Here is a 20,887-nt window from a genome sequence, read left to right on the forward strand (position 1 = left end):
TTCTCTACGGTTTGTAAGCAAACTGGCGTGGGTCAAGACGTTTCGACTTCTGTCAGTAGATGTTTTAAAAATATACACGACTACAACTGAATCCTCTTGTAAAGACTTGGTGTATATGCTGTTAAACTTAGTTGTACCCCCCCCCCCTTCTCCCCAATGAACAGGAAGCGAGTCTTTCCCCCTTACATCCGAAATAGCCACGTTTGGTCTGAACCTCTCTCCTGAACCCCCTCATCCTCTTGCCTAAAAAAATTTTATTTACTAAATCATTAAGCTAGTATCTCAGGTGTCTACACTATACATTCTTTTGTTTACTAGTCTTTTGTCCCGGTAATTGTAAGGTTTGTTTTTGTCTGCGGCTTATCATCCGCAGGCTACCGACACACTTACCTAGCTACTTCTGACAACTCAAATCCGACATGTGAACAATACTTTGGTGCATTTTCTTTTATTGCACTATATTTTATTCAATCTGGATATGGAGCGAATATCTATTTGCCACTATTTTGACTGATATTATGGATTGTGATCTGTCTGTCGGGATTATCACTTTGCCGTATGTGTAAGTATTTGTTTTCTGTCGTCAGTATTGGTTTCACTTTGTGTTCTAGAGTTACAGTGTCATGGTCTATACTGCCTCAAAAGGTGATACTCGATGGATTGTGACCTGTCTGTCGGGATTATCACTTTGACGTATGTGTAAGTATTTGTTTTCTGTCGTCAGTATTGGTTTCACTTTGTGTTCTAGAGTTACAGTGTCATGGTCTATACTGCCTCAAAAGGTGATACTCGATGGATTGTGACCTGTCTGTCTGGATTATCACTTTGCCGTGGTGTAAGTATCTGTTTTCTGTCGTCAATATATATTGATGCGTCGACAACTGACCGATTCATTCCAAATTAAAACAGGAGTAAGGCAAAGGTTGTTCGCTATAGATTGGGTCCTTAGGACATCAACAGACCAGAAGTGAAACAGGATCTATAGGAATATTCGGTAACAGCTAGACGACCTCGACTTCGCAGATGACCAGGCTCTTCTATCTCAGACACACCAGCAGATGCAGGATCTAGACTGGATCTTAATATAAACAGAAGGAAGAGCAAGATTTTCAAGATCATTGTCATCCAAGGTGAGGCGGTTAAAGAGATGAAAAGCCTCTCTTGGCAGTATCCTGAACTAACCTAATGCTCGAGCTTGGTGTTCTAGAGTTTCGGTGCCGTGGTCTACACTGCCTCAAAAGGTGCTACTCTATATTGCTAATTGCAATCGTTGATACTTTGGTTACTCTCTAGCCGTTGGGCAGGTGATAGTACAACAGTCAATCATTTTCTGGTAAAAAAAAAGGCACTTGCATATATTAATAAAAAAGACCAGCAGCGATGTATGCAAGTGAAACCTGGAACCTGACAAAGACAACCGAAAATCTACTAAATACTTGGGAACGAAAAATTGTTAGGAAAATCTATGGTGCCATACAAGATGAAACAGGGTGGAGGACACGCACTAACCGTGAGATATATCAATTGTATGAAGACCCACCAATAGTGAACGAAATAAAAAAGAACAGACTACGTTGGCCAGGTCACCTTGAAAGAATGTCAGATAACAGGGGAGCGAAAATTGTATACAGGCAAAAACCAAAAGGCAGGCAACCCAAAGGCAGACCCGGAAGGCGATGGATAGATGATGTGGAGGCAGATCTGCAACAGCTTGGGGATAGGGCGTGGAGACGAAAGGCCCAGGAGAGATCTGAATGGAAGGATGTGTTGAAGCAGGCCAGAGCCCTACATGGGCTGTAGCGCCACTGGGATGGATGGATTGGACTTGCCTATATTACATAGCTATCCAGACCAAGCCCATCGCTTGTCTAAGTTTATTTATAGTATAGTGGTGGCTATTAATAGATTAATTATTTTTTTTTACTTCCAATCCATGTATTAGAATTCTATTACAACGTCGAAAACGATATACAGATTTAAAGTCAGTATTCATTCATTCAGAGTAATGGCGAGTTCTGCTTTTTATATGTGGTTATGTCCCTTAAATAAACAAAAAATGGCTATGAAGCGTAGTCTCATTAAGAGTATAACACAGACGGTCAACAGATCTTGTGTTGTACCCCAACGGTTCAGCAGAGTAGGGCAGTGGTTCCCAAATATTTGTTCCACGAGCTACCGAAATAATTAAGTAGTAGGCTACCACGTGAATAAATCTCCCTAAAAATAAATAAGTAAAGTATTCCGCTAAATACTTAGAATGTGCGGAGTGTTCCGTCACGGAAAATGTTTAGGTAACACTGGAACAAGGGTTGGGTGAAGGTGATAAATTACCCAGTGTCCAGTCATGACCTTTCTCAGGGTTGATCCCTGAAGCCTTTCCCGGGTTGCAGCAAGGCAGCGAAGGTTTGGGGTCATTTTATTTGGTGGCTAGCCAAACAATGTTAATGAGCCTCCTTCGCCAGAAGTTCTCTGATGCAATTGTCAACTAAACGCAGCCGATTTTGTATTGTTTACAAGTGATAGGAAATGAAAAAAAAATAAAAAAATTCACTGTCTGTCGACAGAATTAATAAATTAATAATGAGTTTTCTCACTGCTCAGGTTTATGTCAAACACAATTTTAGTTATAGATAAAAAAAACAGTCAGAAGTGAATCCAACTTTTTTTTTGGATATAGTTTACTGGTTTAGGACGTTTGTCTGAAGCAGACATAATTTTATTGTTTATAAATTGACAAAAGTAATCACATAAAATTAAAATATTAGCACCCTGACACCGAAAAACACAATGATGTATATGTGTGTGAGTGAGATTTGTACATGTTTGAATGACTTCTTCTTTTTTGTCTGTGTTTTTTTGTTAGTTTTTTTTTTTTTTTTTTTTTTTTTGTTTGTGCGAACGCTGTGGTTACTTTGCAAATATGTGTGTGTTTGTGTGTGTGTTCATTTGTGTGTGTTTGTGTGTTTCAGTTTAGCGTACATATGCACATTAAAAAAAATACTCAGAAAGACACGGAGATAAAGAAATATTTCTTATTTATTCATAGGTATCAAATTCTTACAAGTTATCCTTCTTCTTTATGCCATTAGAGGGGTAGGGTATAGAATGGGTTACCTGAAATGGCAAATAAAACCTCAAACTCAGCATGGTTTAAGTCACTGATTAATACGCAAGACTAGACTGACACATGGAACTAAGTAGGGCATCTCTAATTTATAAGATAGTATTAACATAAAGAGCCCCTATTCACAGAGATATCTCCCACCCCGTCTACGACTATCAAAGAGCTCCTATTCACAGAGGTATCTCCCAACCTGTCTACGACTATGTCATATCCTCGCTACCCTAAAAAATGATCTGCAATATTATCGGCTGTCAGAGTCAGTAGAGTGAGTCATTGTTCAGCCAACTTATCAACGACTATGGCTTTCCTACGGAATGTTATTGTTGCTCTGGTGACATTGTTTTGTCTGCCGTTTCTCAAAGCAGGTAGAGTGTTATGAATCTAGATACGTATAAATTTTAGCCTTTTTTTTTAAATGACACCCAATTATATTTCGTTGGAATTATGTTGCTGTCTCATGGTGTAGATGAGTTTAAGGTCTTGTGTCGCTGTCTCATGGTGTAGATGAGTTTAAGGTCTTGTGTCGCTGTCTCATGGTGTAGATGTGTTTAAGGTCTTGTGTCGCTGTCTCATGGTGTAGATGAGTTTAAGGTCTTGTGTCGCTGTCTCATGGTGTAGATGTGTTTAAGGTCTCGTGTGGCTGTCTCATGGTGTAGATGTGTTTAAGGTCTTGTGTCGCTGTCTCATGGTGTAGATGTGTTTAAGGTCTTGTGTCGCTGTCTCATGGTGTAGATGAGTTTAAGGTCTTGTGTCGCTGTCTCATGGTGTAGATGTGTTTAAGGTCTTGTGTCGCTGTCTCATGGTGTAGATGTGTTGAAGGTCTTGTGTCGCTGTCTCATGGTATAGATGTGTTGTAGGTCTTGTGTCGCTGTCTCATGGTGTAGATGAGTTTAAGGTCTTGTGTCGCTGTCTCATGGTGTAGATGTGTTTAAGGTCTTGTGTCGCTGTCTCATGGTGTAGATGTGTTGTAGGTCTTGTGTCGCTGTCTCATGGTGTAGATGTGTTTAAGGTCTTATGTCGCTGTCTCATGATGTAGATGTGTTGAAGGTCTTGTGTCGCTGTCTCATGGTATAGATGTGTTGTAGGTCTTGTGTCGCTGTCTCATGGTGTAGATGTGTTGAAGGTCTTGTGTCGCTGTCTCATGGTATAGATGTGTTGTAGGTCTTGTGTCGCTGTCTCATGGTGTAGATGTGTTGAAGGTCTTGTGTCGCTGTCTCATGGTATAGATGTGTTGTAGGTCTTGTGTCGCTGTCTCATGGTGTAGATGTGTTTAAGGTCTTGTGTCGCTGTCTCATGATGTAGATGTGTTGAAGGTCTTGTGTCGCTGTCTCATGGTATAGATGTGTTGTAGGTCTTGTGTCGCTGTCTCATGGTGTAGATGTGTTGAAGGTCTTGTGTCGCTGTCTCATGGTGTAGATGTGTTGAAGGTCTTGTGTCGCTGTCTCATGGTGTAGATGTATTTAAGGTCTTGTGTCGCTGTCTCATGGTGTAGATGTGTTTAAGGTCTTGTGTCGCTGTCTCATGATGTAGATGTGTTGAAGGTCTTGTGTCGCTGTCTCATGGTATAGATGTGTTGTAGGTCTTGTGTCGCTGTCTCATGGTGTAGATGTGTTGAAGGTCTTGTGTCGCTGTCTCATGGTATAGATGTGTTGTAGGTCTTGTGTCGCTGTCTCATGGTGTAGATGTGTTTAAGGTCTTGTGTCGCTGTCTCATGGTGTAGATGTGTTTAAGGTCTTGTGTCGCTGTCTCATGGTATAGATGTTTTGTAGGTCTTGTGTCGCTGTCTCATGGTGTAGATGTGTTTAAGGTCTTGTGTCGCTGTCTCATGGTATAGATGTGTTGTAGGTCTTGTGTCTCTGTCTCATGATGTAGATGTGTTGAAGGACTTGTGTCGCTGTCTCATGGTGTAGATGTGTTTATGGTCTTGTGTCTCTGTCTCATGATGTAGATGTGTTTAGGTCTTGTGTCGCTGTCTCATGGTGTAGATGTGTTTAAGGTCTTGTGTCGCTGTCTCGGGGTGTAGATGTCTTTAAGGTCTTGTGTCGCTGTCTCATGGTATAGATGTGTTGTAGGTCTTGTGTCGCTGTCTCATGATGTAGACGTGTTGAAGGACTTGTGTCGCTGTCTCATGGTGTAGATGTGTTGAAGGTCTTGTGTCGCTGTCTCATGGTATAGATGTGTTGTAGGTCTTGTGTCGCTGTCTCATGGTGTAGACGTGTTTAAGGTCTTGTGTCGCTGTCTCATGGTGTAGATGTGTTGAAGGTCTTGTGTCGCTGTCTCATGGTGTAGATGTGTTGAAGGTCTTGTGTCGCTGTCTCATGGTGTAGACGTGTTGAAGGTCTTGTGTCGCTGTCTCATAGAGTAGACGTGTTGAAGGTCTTGTGTCGCTGTCTCATGGTGTAGATGTGTTTAAAGTCTTGTGTCGCTGTCTCGGGGTGTAGATGTGTTGAAGTTCTTGTGTCACTGCCTCTTGGTGTAGATGTGTTTAAGGTCTTGTGTCACTGTCTCATGGTGTAGATGTGTTGAATGTCTTGTGTCACTGTCTCATGATGTAGATGTGTTTAAGGTCTTGTGTCGCTGTCTCGGGGTGTAGATGTGTTGAATGTCTTATGTCACTGTCTCATGATGTAGATGTGTTTAAGGTCTTGTGTCGCTGTCTCGGGGTGTAGATGTGTTGAAGTTCTTGTGTCACTGCCTCTTGGTGTAGATGTGTTTAAGGTCTTGTGTCACTGTCTCATGGTGTAGATGTCTTTAAATTCTTGTGTCTCTGTCTCATGGTGTAGATGTGTTGAAGGTCTTGTGTCGCTGTCTCATGGTGTAGATGTCTTTAAGGTCTTGTGTCGCTGTCTCATGGTGTAGATGTCTTTAAGGTCTTGTGTCGCTGTCTCATGGTGTAGATGTGTTTAAGGTCTAAAAGCTCATTAATTGTCCTTTGCATTATCTGTTAGAAAATAAGAAGTCGAACAATCCTATCAGGCCTTGCGATATACAGGTCTGACGATGTAAATATCACCTACTTTTATGCGCCAATGATTAATGTAAAAGTTATGTGGCAATCACAACGACCAACCGATATACTTCCCCCAAAAGCTGATGTCATTAAAGTTGGTCAGACTAAAGGGGGGTCCAAGAGATCCCGAAATTAAAAAAAAAAAAAAACTATTTTTGCCGACATTGGAACCCGTGACACCCAGATTTAGAAGCCAATCGCTCGCTCAGCGGCCCACCATAAAGAAACGAAAACTTCATGTGTATTCGAAACTAAACTGAATGTCTAATCTCATATTTAGCCTACTTAATTTATTATCAAAACGTTTAGTGTCTGTTACTTATGAAATTAATAAAAATAATTTTAACCATCAATTTTCGTTAAATGGTTAATTCACCTTCCCCCGCCTGGTATGTCAACAGTCTCTATCTATTCCTTTCTGTCATTTGCTAAGATTGGTGTCACTGTCTCAGTTGACATTGCCTGATTTAATGTTCACGTCAGGTTAAGAGGTTAAAAGACACGTGGAATTCCTGATGTAGAAAACAGGAAGTAGAATGACTAAAGTTGACTTTGAGTTTAGTAAGTCAAGTCAGTTCAGTCAGTCAAGTCAGTTCAGTCATGTCAGTTCAGTCATGTCAGTTCAGTCAAGTCAGTCAGTCAAGTCAGTCAGTTCAGTCAAGTCAGTCAGTCAAGTCAGTCCAGTCAGTCCAGTCAAGTCAGTTCAGTTCAGTTCAGTTTAGTCAAGTCAGTCAGTCAAGTCAGTCAGTCAAGTCAGTCAGTCAAGTCAGTCTGTCAGTCAGTCAAGTCAGTTCAGTCAAGTCAGTTCAGTCAAGTCAGTCAGTAAAGTCAGTCAGTAAAGTCAGCCAAGTCAGTAAGTCAAGTCAGTCAGTCAAGTCAGTTCAGTCAGAAAGAGTCCTCTGAACGAGGTAGTTACGTATTATCCTAGTGGTAGCGACTTGGTTAGTCGAGTTGTAACTTTGAGTCAAGTAGTATCTTCTGGTCCAGTACGGATTTATGTATTTTGATAGTTTTTCTCTGGATTTAGAGAGTCAAGTAGTAACTGTGAAGTTGATTGTTACCCGCTGTGTTACGGACGTTACTTGTAATTCATTCTGTTACTAATCCTCTTGGACATTCAATACCGCTGTTATGCGGATGTAATTATGTTTCACATCGGAAGTCTACATGTAACTGCCAATAAGGTTCAGTATTGTTATTATCGTCAGTAACTAAACATTATATTTGTCTGCCAAAGAGAACTTGAGTCAATCTGTAATGTCTGTGTTCTGTCACGTGTCAAGTGTGACTCCAGGAAGCACGAACCCAGCAGTCTACGCATTCGCGACACTCTAATAGTAACCAGCCTTATGTGTAATAGTATAATACTACGTTAACGCACAATAGAACCTTTTACAATTGGTCTCTTTAATTCATTGGCCCATCCATTACTTGATATGATATTCCATTTGCAAAGATTGGTCTCCTGTACTTATTGGCCCGTCCATTCCTTGATATGGTATTCCATTTGCAAAGATTGGTCTCCTATACTCATTGGCCCGTCCATTCCTTGATATGGTATTCCATTTGCAAAGATTGGTCTCCTGTACTCATTGGCCCGTCCATTCCTTGATATGGTAATCCATTTGCAAAGATTGGTCTCCTGTACTCATTGGCCCATCCATTCCTTGATATGGTATTCCATTTGCAAAGATTGGTCTCCTGTACTCATTGGCCCGTCCATTCCTTGATATGGTATTCCATTTGCAAAGATTGGTCTCCTGTACTTATTGGCCCGTCCATTCCTTGATATGGTATTCCATTTGCAAAGATTGGTCTCCTGTACTCATTGGCCCGTCCATTCCTTGATATGGTATTCCATTTGCAAAGATTGGTCTCCTACTCATTGGCCCGTCCATTCCTTGATATGGTATTCCATTTGCAAAGATTGGTCTCCTGTACTCATTGGCCCATCCATTCCTTGATATGGTATTCCATTTGCAAAGATTGGTCTCCTGTACTCATTGGCCCGTCCATTCCTTGATATGGTATTCCATTTGCAAAGATTGGTCTCCTGTACTCATTGGCCCGTCCATTCCTTGATATGGTATTCCATTTGCAAAGATTGGTCTCCTGTACTCATTGGCCCATCCATTCCTTGATATGGTATTCCTTTTGCAAAGATTGGTCTCCTGTACTCATTTGCCCGTCCATTCCTTGATATGGTATTCCATTTGCAAAGATTGGTCTCCTGCACTCATTGGCCCATCCATTCCTTGATATGGTATTCCATTTGCAAAGATTGGTCTCCTGCACTCATTGGCCCATCCATTCCTTGATATGGTATTCCATTTGCAAAGATTGGTCTCCTGTACTCATTGGTTCGTCCATTCCTTGATATGGTATTCCATTTGCAAAAATTGGTCTCCTGTACTCATTGGCCCGTCCATTCCTTGATATGGTATTCCATTTGCAAAGATTGGTCTCCTGTACTCATTGGCCCGTCCATTCCTTGATATGGTATTCCATTTGCAAAGATTGGTCTCCTGTACTCATTGGCCCGTCCATTCCTTGATATGGTATTCCATTTGCAAAGATTGGTCTCCTGTACTCATTGGCCCGTCCATTCCTTGATATGGTATTGAGGTATTCCCATCAGTTCCTTTGTGCACCCCTCATTTATTTTATTAACTTGCAAAGTGTTCTGAGCTTGGACCTTGCGATACGGCCGTAAGTTCTTTGCATGCGTTTTTCGACAACGGTCAGAAGCTCTTCCTCGGGTCCAATCGCCATTGTAATTCTCTTTGTTATTTCTCTCTTCCTGGTACTGACTTTGTAAGCAATACCTAGACTTATTTCAAAATATTTTTTTTTTTGGCAATTATAATAACAATTAACTATTTCATGCTATTTTCAGCATTGGTTACTCAGGTAATACCTTCAACAGTCGATATTGGTTTGACCAAGAATCTTAAAGTGGAATGCTTATTTTCACGTGACAAAAGTTCACCTTTGACTTTTTTAACGTCCTTGACTCTGTCTCACTCAGAAAGTAAAATCGAACCAGACTACATCGATGTTTTATCGATCAACAATTTCGACTCACAGATAAACGGGGAAATACAAAACAATCCCAACACTCAGGTTTTTGGTGCAATAGACAATATAAATAAATCTTTTCTTGGAATCCAATGGGAATATCCGAAAGTCGATACTGCTGGTGCGTACCGGTGTGAAGCTCATGGTATCAATCAAATGGGAAAACCCGTATCAGAATTCAGTAATGCCAGTGTTAACGCCATATATCCCGATACGAAACAGTTAGTTGACCAGCTTCAGAAACTAACACAACATGTGGAACTACTGCAACATGCAGTGAATGCAACAGAAGCTAAAAACAATAAATTAGAAAAAGAAAACAAACAACTGGCCGAATTAGTGACCCAAACTCAAGAGCAGATGAACTTGACCACTAAACAGCTTACAGACTTAATTCAACGAACTAAAACTGACCCGAATAGATACATAAACGCACAAAACGTATTATTTACCTCTTCCTCTGAGTTTAACGGATCGCGTTATCTGCTTACCAAAACTCATGGTAACACGAACTATTTGTTTTCAATCTTGACATGCGGACTACTTGGCGGTTATCTGGCAGAAATCGACTCCGCGGAGGAATATAATTTTGTGAGAGACAACCTGTTGGTGGGAACTTCTTACAGCGCAGTGTTTGTCAGTGGAACAGACGCAGCTCAGGAAGGAGTTTGGGTTCACAACTACAGTAAAACTAATGTCAAATACTTTAATTGGGGTCCCAGTGAGCCAAATTGGGGTCAACTTGAAAATTGTATGGCTTACTATAGATCACAAAATTGGCTCTATGTCGATATTTCCTGTGACACCCTCTACGCTTTTGATAGCTCTGTTGCATTCCTCTGTGAAGTACCGCAAAGGATCTAAACCAGTGGTTCCCAAACTTTCTTCTCTCGTAGACCCCTGGGGGTCTATATAGACCACTTTGGGAATCACTGATCTAAACCATGTGAAATACTTAGTCTGAATGTAACAGTAAAATGAAACGTTGTGTTCGATGTACATTTTAAATTTGATAGGCGTTCGTTCTATTTGCTTGTACTTTATCTTGTTTTTTAAAGATCTTAATTAGAATTTTTTTTTTCTTTCTAATTAGTGATTTAATTGTTGAACTAAATTTCACTAAGAAATAGTTTTGCAGCTTTGTTCAATGCTTGAATGGGGTCTGGAAGATTCTCCTAACTTGGCTCTTGGGATTGCAAATATAGCGAAGACTCTTTTAAACTGGAACCAAAAATGATGAATATGAAATACTGCCCTTCGGCGTGAATTGCTTACCGGACAACATCGGCAGCTTATTAGTTTTTGTAAAATGCAAACTCACTTTTTTATATTGTTTTTTTTTTTGTTTGTTTTTTTGAGGCGCGATGGCTGAGCGGTAAAGTGGCTTTCGGACCAGTGTTCCAGGTTCGAATCCTAGTGAAGACTGTTTTTTTTTTATTTCGTCATCTTTAGGCGCCTCTGAGTCCACCCATTTCTAATGGAGAGGGAGAATGAAGGTGGTTTGTCGTTATGGTAAAATGTTTGTTTGTAAAATGTTTTACATGTTTCGGATGTTCCTTCAGAGTTGAAGATAGTTTACTTCCTAGTCCAAACCTCCCGCAGGACGACGGGGGATGGGAGCGGGCAGGATTTGAACCCTCGACCATCGATAAATCCGAACGACAGTCCAGTGCGCAAACCGCACGACCAGGTAGCCACGTGATAACTTGTTAAACGTGTAACACAGAAACAGATGCCCTATAGACTCCAAGGTCTGGAAGGGGAACACTTACTTTTTTGGTTTGTTTTTAATAACGGTAAACATTCAATAGTAATTAATTAATTAATTATTTTTTATAGGTAAGAGATGTCACAGTATTGTTTGAGACTCACTGTGATCATCCCGTGCCATTAAACGGAAACGCTTATGGTTTGAGACTGATCACTAAAGTAAAAACTTCAGTAGTTGTTTGGTCCTTGTAGAGTAAGGACAAGCTGCAATATGTATTTTGTGAAGTTTAGTTTACTCTGAACATGGAATTGTAACTATATTTTATGATGTTAATATTGGAGTGCACGTTGTGTCTTTAAGGCTGGATGAACTAAATTATATTTATTCAATAAAATTATTGCCTGCTATAAAGTATCTTTATTCAATGTATTTAGTTCATTGTGTCCGTTGTGTAAGTAATAAGCCCTGATAGACATTCGCGTTAGCAGAAGAAGAGAAACACCAAGAGAGATATGGACATATCTATTTATACAATATAACAACACACTCATGCAATCCAGCAGTTGAGTTCATGGGCGTAGCCAGAATTGTTTAGGGGGGGGGGGTTGCGGGGGAGTTTCTTTTTCTTCTTGGAGTTAGCGGGAAAATTGTAGACTTCGCGACCATGTCATCAAAGGGGTCTGGTGGAGCGCTGTGAGCTCCTTCAGCGGGGTTCGGGCAGAGTCCCGCCTCCAAGCACTATTTCCGGTATTGAAAGCCAACAAAATGCATATTCTGAGGTATCTACAGTGCATTATCCTGGTATTAAAAAGTTTTAGTTTAAAACCGTAATCTGCTATTCGTACTTACTTAGATCCCCAGGCGCCGTTCGGCGCATTGGGCAGCAAGCTGCTTCTACAAAAATTTGTCACTGGCAATGTCTAAAGCCTCTTCCCACCTGCTCTGAGGTTCTCCATGAAAGTGTGGTGCCAGTCAGATTATACTAGGATGTCCCTGTTTGCGCTTTCCTCCTAATAGCCTCCATGTCGTCGCAACTCTTATTATGCGTAATTCATTTTGTCAGAGAACTTGTCCCGCAAACCTCATTTGACTCTCTGTCACAACCTTAATAAAGGGTCAACTCCCATTTCGGCATAGGATTTCCTTGATTGAGACCCGATCTCTATAACTGACTCTTAAAATCTGTCTTAGCTATCTTTGTTGAGCCACATTTAGTCATTTTTTTATTTCGGCAGATGACTATTCACTGCACTTTATTAATGGAGCCCAGCTACTGGTAAAAAATATTTAACCTCAATTGGGAGGAGAGGGATTTCATTTCAGGGGGGTTCAACCCCCCCCCCCCCGGTTACGCCTATGGTTGAGTTACAGGGGAAAAAGTTATATAAATTGAGTCCTTGTTAATGAATACAAAACTTAAAAGAAAGATAGTCCATCTATGAAATATATCCTCTGTTCGTTGCTATTTCTGGTGTTATTGATGAACACCTTTCTTGATATTTCACTTTAACTATTTCAATTGCGAGAAATCAGAATTACGAAAATGGGGCTGGATTTTGGCATACATTGAGAAAAACAATAGAAAGCATTGCAAATCAATCCCTAGACTGGAACTTACATGGAAATAGAAAGACCAGACGACCGAAGCAAGCAAGGAGAAGATTGGTAGGCCAAGTGGCAAGATGGGCATGGGAAGGAATTGGCCCAGAGCATAGTCTGATGGCGAAATAATGTTGCAGCCCTTATGCTCCACTGGGAGTCAAAAGGAACAAGTCAAGTCATTTTACATGGGAACTCGACTTGTATATATTAAATGTAATTAGCAACTTACACAAATTACAGAGAGAAAACATGAATTTCGATGAAAACATATCGTTTCAATAAGTTGAATATTCAATTCAGTAAAAAGGACACTACAATTAACTTCCCTAACATTTTAAATAACAGAAATAATTTAGCAAATCGCAGTTAACAAGTAGGCTTGCTGGACTCACTAGAGCTTTTGATATCAGGGCAAGAACAAAAAATGTCCAATAAAATACGCCCCCCCCCCTAAATGGTATGAGAATTTCAAAGTGGGGAGGCTAGCGATTGCACCTAACGTCCTCCATCCACACTCCAACCTGGTACCGACAACTCATTTTCTATTTAGTAATGATTGAATTTGAGATTAGAATGTTGTTGGAATTGATACATGCCGATACAAACACAAAAATAGGAAACAAGCGAAGTTAATGAAACCAAACCACTAGCGTGTGGCTCTTTCTAGTTCTACTGATCTCAACAGACACCTGTCGCAGGTTTGTGGGAACGTTTGCCGCCTGTCTAACAGCCTGACACTTAAACTTAGTGAATGTCAAAATGTTATCAGCATACTCAGAAAATGAAAAATGGATGAGATTTTCAGCAGAAATTTTACTCTTCGTTCTAGCTCTCGAGCTTATGAGAGATAGTACAACCTTAACAATGTATTACTTTTCAATTATTATTTTATTACACATTTGGGGGGGGGGTGGGAGTGTTACAGACTTTTATTTTGCAATGAGAAACAAAACATTACCTTTACTATACAATCACTCTCACAGTCTCTCTCTCTCTCTCTCTCTCTCTCAGTCCCGTTTTACTCTCTCTGATATAAATATACAAATTTACATACATATACACATACACATAGACACAAGCATTATAATTAAGGCCACGCCTCTGAGTCTATGTGATTTGTGACATTTAAAAAGCAGAGGACACTAGACTCAAAACAACATGAAAATAGCCTAAAATGGCAGCACATCTGTGTACAATCTTCTCGCTGTTCAGTGCAGTGATAGTGCCAATGCTTAAAGCAGGTAATTTACAGAGCAATTTAGTTCAATCATCGTATATTTAGTTATAATTTGTTTAATAGAAGGGCTTACCAATATATGTATGTAACTTAGAATATTTCCTTTAAATATAAATATATATAGTCATTACAAATTACAAAGTTTGATATATATATTGACAAATAATATTGATGTGTTTATAAAAAACATATCCAATTTTCTATTTTATTTTTTAAGTTAAATTCTTTAAAATTATTGGCAGGGGCGGACTGGGTATCAAAATCGGGCCGGGCATTACTATATAAACCGGCCCACAATTGGCATGTTATATCATGGGCGTAGTCAGCATTTTTTTCCGGGGGGGGGATTCTTTTTCTTTCCCCTCCGCACATATATATTTATATGAGTGTGTTTGTGTACGTAATTAATCTTCATTACATATTGACTTTTCATTATTTCGGCCGTTGTTTTTTAAACCTAGAATAGGCATTTCCTTTAGCTAGCGGAAAGACAGTACACCCCCTCCCCCACTAGACATCTGGGGGACCGCTGTGAGCAAAGCCCCGGATCCTAACATTATATCCAATATTTAAAGCTTAAAAAATGCCTATTCTGAGGTAGCTACATTGCATTATCCTGCTTCCTTTCTGCTACCCGTTTTAGCTACTCTCAAAGAGTTTGGTAACTGTCGTTTGCTTTTTTTTTTTGTTTTTGTTTTAATGAAGGGGGGGGGGGGTAACCTCGAAATCCCCTGGAGGGAGATGTTAAGGTCAACACCGCCTCCCCCCCCCCCCCCCCCCCCGATGCACTGGTGCAGTAAGTATAGTAACGTTCCCCTTTCCGGCCATGAGGTCTAGCAGGAGTGATGGTTTAGACTTCAACGCTCCCCACCCCTTTTCTCGGGTGGAGGTATGAAGTGTATGTGTAAGTCTAATATAGGCCTATATATAAAGCTTGATAACGCATCGAAAACTGGCTGTGTGCTTGCATAGGATTGCGTAATGTATTTTATTTATAAATTTACCTTATGTTGGCTGAACACTATAACTATAAACAGTGTCATATCAGCATTAATGAGTTTGAAATGATTAAATTATTTAAAGTTTTAGAAACTTTTTTGGTATTACTTATTGATTACAGACACTTTCAAAACAAAAGATAATTACCTCCCATGCATTTCATGTGTCAATCTAGCCATGCATGTTGATCTGACTTAAATTCTGCTAAGTTGTTGGTTTTCCTGTCTGACTCAGGCAACCCATTCCATTAAAAGATAAGGGAATGCCAAAGGGTTAGAGAGGCACTCAATGCACTTAATGTGAACAGCTTTTGCTTCATCCTAGTACATTCTCAAAAACGCGAATTTTATATGAATATACTATACAGGGCCTGCCTTAGGCCACTGCAACCTATGCGACGCACTGAACCCGCACTTTCGTAGGCCCCGCGCTAAGTCGAGGTGTAAATTATTAAAGCATTATAACTTATATTCTCTCTGCCTCCTGATTTTCCAGGAGCTCTGGAAATCTCCTGAAATTGCAAAATATAAGAAAAAGCCCTGGAAATCTCCCGAAATGATTAATGTCAAAATCTCCTGAAAACTCATAAGATTCTCCTGAAATATAGACAAAATTGTCTTTTTGGGGTATCATTCTATATGAAAAACGCCAATCCTATACGCGATTAAAAAAAAAAGGCATTATGCAATACCCGCAACTGTGTCATCTGGTGGAAGATGTTTTTCGCGCCTCAAACTAATCAAGAATTACTTGAGATAAACAATTCACGAAAACAGATTTAACAATTTGATAGGCCTAATTCTTGTTACTGAGTGTGATCTATGCTGGATACCAAATTTTGATTATATGACTTCGCTACAGGCAAGGCTTGTAAAATAGGCTAAAGATAATTTAATCACGATTTTTGTACTTAGTAAAGAATGAATAATATGCAAATACGAATTTATTTTGTAATTCAAAATCTTCATTTTACTTATTATCCTTATCCTTACCCAGACTGGGCCCAGCGCAATCCGTTTCGCATTGGACCCCGCATTGTTAGGACAGGCCCTGATACTATATGACCATTATTTCAAATATAAATATTAAAAAAATATAAAAAAGAAAACGTGTTCGGACATCTATATGTCTTGCTGCTGTCACGTGTTTTTTAAAGTCTGCATTGAAATTTGCTTTTCTTCGATCGCGACCAGACAGGCCCATTTGGTGCCGGCCCACCGGGCATTTGCCCGTTTGCCCATATAGCCAGTCCGCCCCTGATTATAGGTATGAAAAACAATTAATATGATGTATAAAAAAAAATCATGATGTCGTGACCTAGTTTAGTTTAGCGATTATGTTAGTTTTGTAAATACATATATTGTGCATTGTCTTTAGCGACGGTAAAAAGTAGTGACGTAGTCAGACGGACGAATGACGTTGCAGAATGCGGGTACATGAAGAACAAGATGGCCAGGGCTGAGAGAAAGAAGAATATTGATAGAGACTGCTAAGTAAGCGAAGAACATTGAGACAAGATGAACATCACATCTGTAAATAAATACCAGTTGACTTCTTCAGGTTTATCAAGTGCATCAATTAGGTCAGTGATGCCCAAAATACGGCCCGCGGGCCACATCCGGCCCGCGAAGTTATTCCATCCGGCCCGCAGAAACGACGGCACAAAGTGTAGAATATCCCCTCTCCAAAGGGTTGATAAAGTTATTTTTACCTACGTTAGGGCCCTAACTTTTTCTCTGATGGATTGGTACCATGACCTTTAACATTGTGTTTATAAAACGGGACTAAATGTATAATCTAACAGGAAAAGTGAACGGATCTTTACTTTTTTGTGGAACATGATAATAAGCCAATGTATTTGATTTGTAAAGAAAGTGTGGCTGTTTAAAAAAACAAACAAATATGGCAGCATTCTTGATTTGATCCGCGAATAAAATATTGTTAAACTACGCCTAGAGATTGAAGGATTGAATAGTTGCCAAAAAGAGATAAGAAAATAAGTCGGTGGTTAAACTGGATATAATGTTGCTCCCATTGTAAGTAGAGAATTGAAGCCATTTTTCCGAAGGCTAGAAAAGAAGACAAACTTCAAACATCTCACTAATTACTGTAAGTGCTAGATCCGCGGGTTTCTAATAAAATAGTTTTAGTTCCATTTCATTACGTTTTTGTATCTTTTCGGTCATGTGGCCCGCGACACTAGTGTCGGAAATTAAAATGGCCCTCAGGTCGAATTAGGCTGGGCATCACTGACTTAGGTAATTGTGGTGTACCTTGGATATTTTCAGTCTCACGCCAATAGAATAAGTGAAGCTGTATTTAGACAACACAACATCCATGCCAGGACTATTCACACGTATAAAGATGTTACATAACTCGGTATTACTTTGACAATGCCCTGGTCTCTCGAATATATTGGTAATAGTTTCATTTTCATTGATTATCGTTCTTGAAGCACTGAAAAGAAACAAAAACTGTTTGAATTTCGCCAACCAGTAGTATGAAAACATACCCCTCCCCCCCGAAAAAAAAAAGACTAACATAAAACAATAAATATATTTTGGGGAAAGAGAATTAGGCCTAGCCGGTGTGTCAAGCTAGCCGGAACGTGACGCTTTGGCGACGCCGTTTTGGCGCGAGCAGTTTTGGCGCTAGGGACCTTTTGGCGCGAGATATAATTTGACGATAATTTAATAAGCTCGTAGCGTTTATAACGTATTTATAGCGTATTTATTTCACTCAACCGTAATATTGTATTTATAGTATGAATTTTAACATCGTCAAGCGAATTATTTTTTTTATAAGTAAATTTTGTTTACTTCATGAAAATAGGCCTGTAAGTCAGATTCCTGAATGGTAATGACATTCCCTCCCCTTTATTTATATGTGAGTTTTGGTAATCTCACTGGATGACATTTTTCTATTTTTTTCTACAAAAGAAAATCTATTTATTTGACATTAGTGTCATACTTTCATATAACAAAAACCATGTTAACATCTAAATCTTTATTACGCTGAATGACGACAATAACTCCACACATAGTAAAGATCAAGACACGGAATGTGGTCAGTACAAACTCTAACGTGAATCCACCAATGTAAACAAACACTAGGGGCGACAATAGATAGAAACAAATTCACGACACTAAGATACTTGAAAAAGATATATTTTAAGAAATTGGGTAAGGGTGATTTGGGTGTCACATCTTGCATTGACGCAGGTAGAGTTAAACAAATGAAGACAAGACCAGCACCGAGCACTGGTCGCTGGCGTCATGTGTCTAGCGATCATCTCCTTGGGACTGGTCATTACCTGTGACACCTATCCCACCTCCTCTCTTCTGGGCACATTTCACTCCTTGTATATACTCTTTCCTCCACCCCTTCCCTCTCTCACGCGTAAGACGATAATCTGTTTCTAGCACTCAACTTGACATCCCTAGGTGCGAATTTATAATCATTAATCTTAAATTCCGAGAGCGGCCCAAGATCTACCCCTCTCTTTCAATCTCTTCGCTCCCTACGTCTTTATAAGCTCGCGTAGTTTGGACCATTCACTAATCATTTGTCCAGCACGCTGACAGACTAGAAAAACTTTCGCCATTTCATTTTATTATGTTTTTAACTGAAAACCTGGTGGCAGTCTATATTAACAATGGGAAAAGTCCAGTAGAAGTGAGGAAAAGACAAAATTTCACATGCAGGATAACTCTCTATGTTTTTGATAAGTTTAGTGCAGACCACTCTAAGTATGACGTATGGATGGCAGCCTGCTGTTGTGTAATATTAGAGATTTAACAATAATTACATAACAAACTTAAATACCAAAAATAGCGGACACAAATATTTCTTCTTCTGTACGTGAAAACTATGTCTGAACACAAACACTCCTGCAAAACATAGATATGCATAATTCTTTTTAAAGAAATAATAAAATGAACATACATAATGTATTTCGCGCCAAAACGTCCCTTGCGCCAAAACGGCTGCGCCAAATCGACCTTGGCGCCAAAACGGCGGCGCCAAAACGTCATCCTTCGTAAAGCTAGTTTATTTATACTTTTTAGCTGAAGAGGTGAAAACCATTTGATTAACGTACGTTTTGTCTTATGTTCCAGAGCTGACGGTGAACGCTACTCCTGCAATCTATACAGTCGGCCTGACCAAAAATGTGAAGGTTGAATGTTTGTTCTCACGGGATCAAAGTACAAATCTAGTGTTTGTAACATCCCTGAACCTAGCTCACTCCAAGACAACCGACAATCCAGAGTTCCAAGATCTCATCTCTATAACTTCTTTCGACTCTCAGGTTTATGAAAATGTCAATACATCTCGTACACAGGTTTACGGCGTCATTGACAACAAGGGGAAATCATTTCTGGGACTTGTTTGGGATTTCCTGACTGTGGATAGAGCCGGCGTGTACAAGTGTGAAGCCGCTGGGCTAAACAAAATGGGCAAACATGTTGCTCTTTCTAACTCCACTATCATCACGGCTTTGAAACCAGAAAATGATCAAGTCATTGAGATGGTTCAGAATCTAATGACCCAAGTGGAACTTCTTCGGACTCAGATAAACCTGACAACAAAATATCATGCCGAGTTGGACAATAAAATCAATCAGAGTTCTAACTATACAACCAATCTTCAATCTCAATTAAACGAAGCAAATGCCAAAAACTTAAATTTAGAAGATCAAAAAAATCAATTGACTAAGCTTGTTGAAAACTATCAGTTACTCTCTACTAAACTAGATGTCAACGATCAATTGAAGGAAGCGAATAACAGTATCCGAATTATATTAGAAAAGCTGCAGATGAATATATCACTTATGAAAGAAGAACTTGAAGATATGCTTCGATTTAAAGACATTATAACTTCAACTTTTGATCATCTCAAAAATCTTTTTTTAACGCCAACTCATCCTTACAATGGCAAAAGATACTGGCTGACCAAAAACCACGCTTCTGTGACCCCCATCCTGGCTCTCTTGTTTTGCGAGTTTCGTGGCGGTTATTTGGCTGAAATTGACTCGCCAGAGGAGTACGCATTCGTGAGGGACCACTTGTTGACAAGAAGTGAAGTGGAGTTTGTATACGTCAGCGGAAGTGACGAGGAACAGGAAGGACATTGGAAACACAGAAACAGCAAAACAGAACTGACGTATTTGAATTGGGGAGATAATGAAGGCACAGACGGTCGACAAGTTAACTGCATCGCTTACTATAGAGGAAGAAATTGGCTCTTGGCTGACGTAGGATGTCCTATACTAACTGAATTTGCAAATAATATGGGTTATTTATGTGAATTACCGTCATAAATACATGTCTCATGTGGTGTCGCAATACTGAAGTTAGAAGTAAACAAAAAATTATAATTATTAAATTAAAATAAAATGTGGTAACACATATTTGCATCTTTTATATATTTAATTCTTATAACAAAAGGAATTCGTTGTATTAGTCATTGCAGCTAATTTTGTATTTTTTAAAATTACCTTGTTTGATACCAACAAGGACATTGATCTTTCAGTATTCACAGATACTGCAAAATATATAGGGTTTAGTCTACTTAGGTAAATGAACACGCTATTTATCCTACACCCATTCTCCTAGAAATTTAAACAATTGTTCATTGTATTTATCTAATCAGGAGTGAATTTAAAAATTAACCAATTTGTCAATTAATTATTGGTAACTAATTATTGTTTAAAATCAAATAATGGAAATACATTCTACATTGTTGAAAATAGCCTACAGATGTCAGTGTGGTTATTTTTCCTTTTTTATAAGCCTGTTTTGTATTTAAAAGGATTTTTAAAAATTTAAATACCAAAGTTTTTTATTGGAATTTCTGGATTTTTTAATTTGCGAATCAGATTGAATCTAAAGAGACAAATTTGTTAGCCATATGCTACACTTTTGCAAAACAAATACTCTCCCTTGGGCAACATATATCTGTCCCTATTTGTGTTTTAAAATCGGTTTGTGAGAACTAGCTGAGTGGTTTGAGTGAATCACATGCAATAATAGGTCATTTCCTTTTTCAGTAATATTTATATGTCAATGTAGTCTTTATAAGGAAAGAGAGAAACCATCTTAACTTACTAACTTTTAAAGTATTTTT

General features: G+C 39.2%; 2 protein-coding genes across 2 annotated transcripts; both read left to right on the forward strand.

Moving 5' to 3' along the window:
• The first annotated feature begins 3,373 nt into the window (after positions 1 to 3,373).
• Positions 3,374 to 11,061, forward strand: LOC106067190 (uncharacterized). The gene is made up of 2 exons (XM_056011061.1): positions 3,374 to 3,489; positions 9,031 to 11,061. The coding sequence occupies exons 1-2, from the start codon at positions 3,423 to 3,425 to the stop codon at positions 10,074 to 10,076; spliced, it is 1,113 nt and encodes a 370-aa protein (XP_055867036.1). The 5' UTR covers positions 3,374 to 3,422; the 3' UTR covers positions 10,077 to 11,061.
• Positions 11,062 to 13,546: 2,485 nt separating this feature from the next.
• On the forward strand, positions 13,547 to 20,515 carry LOC106076181 (uncharacterized). The gene is made up of 2 exons (XM_056011425.1): positions 13,547 to 13,766; positions 18,880 to 20,515. Exons 1-2 carry the CDS (start codon positions 13,700 to 13,702, stop codon positions 20,079 to 20,081), a joined length of 1,269 nt encoding a protein of 422 aa, XP_055867400.1. The 5' UTR covers positions 13,547 to 13,699; the 3' UTR covers positions 20,082 to 20,515.
• Positions 20,516 to 20,887: the final 372 nt, after the last annotated feature.

The sequence above is a fragment of the Biomphalaria glabrata genome, chromosome 14, assembly GCF_947242115.1.
Source record: "Biomphalaria glabrata chromosome 14, xgBioGlab47.1, whole genome shotgun sequence".
In the NCBI taxonomy this organism is placed as follows: Eukaryota; Metazoa; Mollusca; class Gastropoda; family Planorbidae; genus Biomphalaria; species Biomphalaria glabrata.

Bases quoted from the DNA above. Each gene is read 5' to 3' on its own strand.
- LOC106067190 (XM_056011061.1), top strand. From the start codon at position 3,423: ATGGCTTTCCTACGGAATGTTATTGTTGCTCTGGTGACATTGTTTTGT. The intron at 3,490-9,030 runs GTAGAGTGTTAT...TGCTATTTTCAG, and splicing joins TCTGCCGTTTCTCAAAGCAG to CATTGGTTACTCAGGTAATA.
- LOC106076181 (XM_056011425.1), top strand. From the start codon at position 13,700: ATGGCAGCACATCTGTGTACAATCTTCTCGCTGTTCAGTGCAGTGATA. The intron at 13,767-18,879 runs GTAATTTACAGA...CTTATGTTCCAG, and splicing joins AGTGCCAATGCTTAAAGCAG to AGCTGACGGTGAACGCTACT.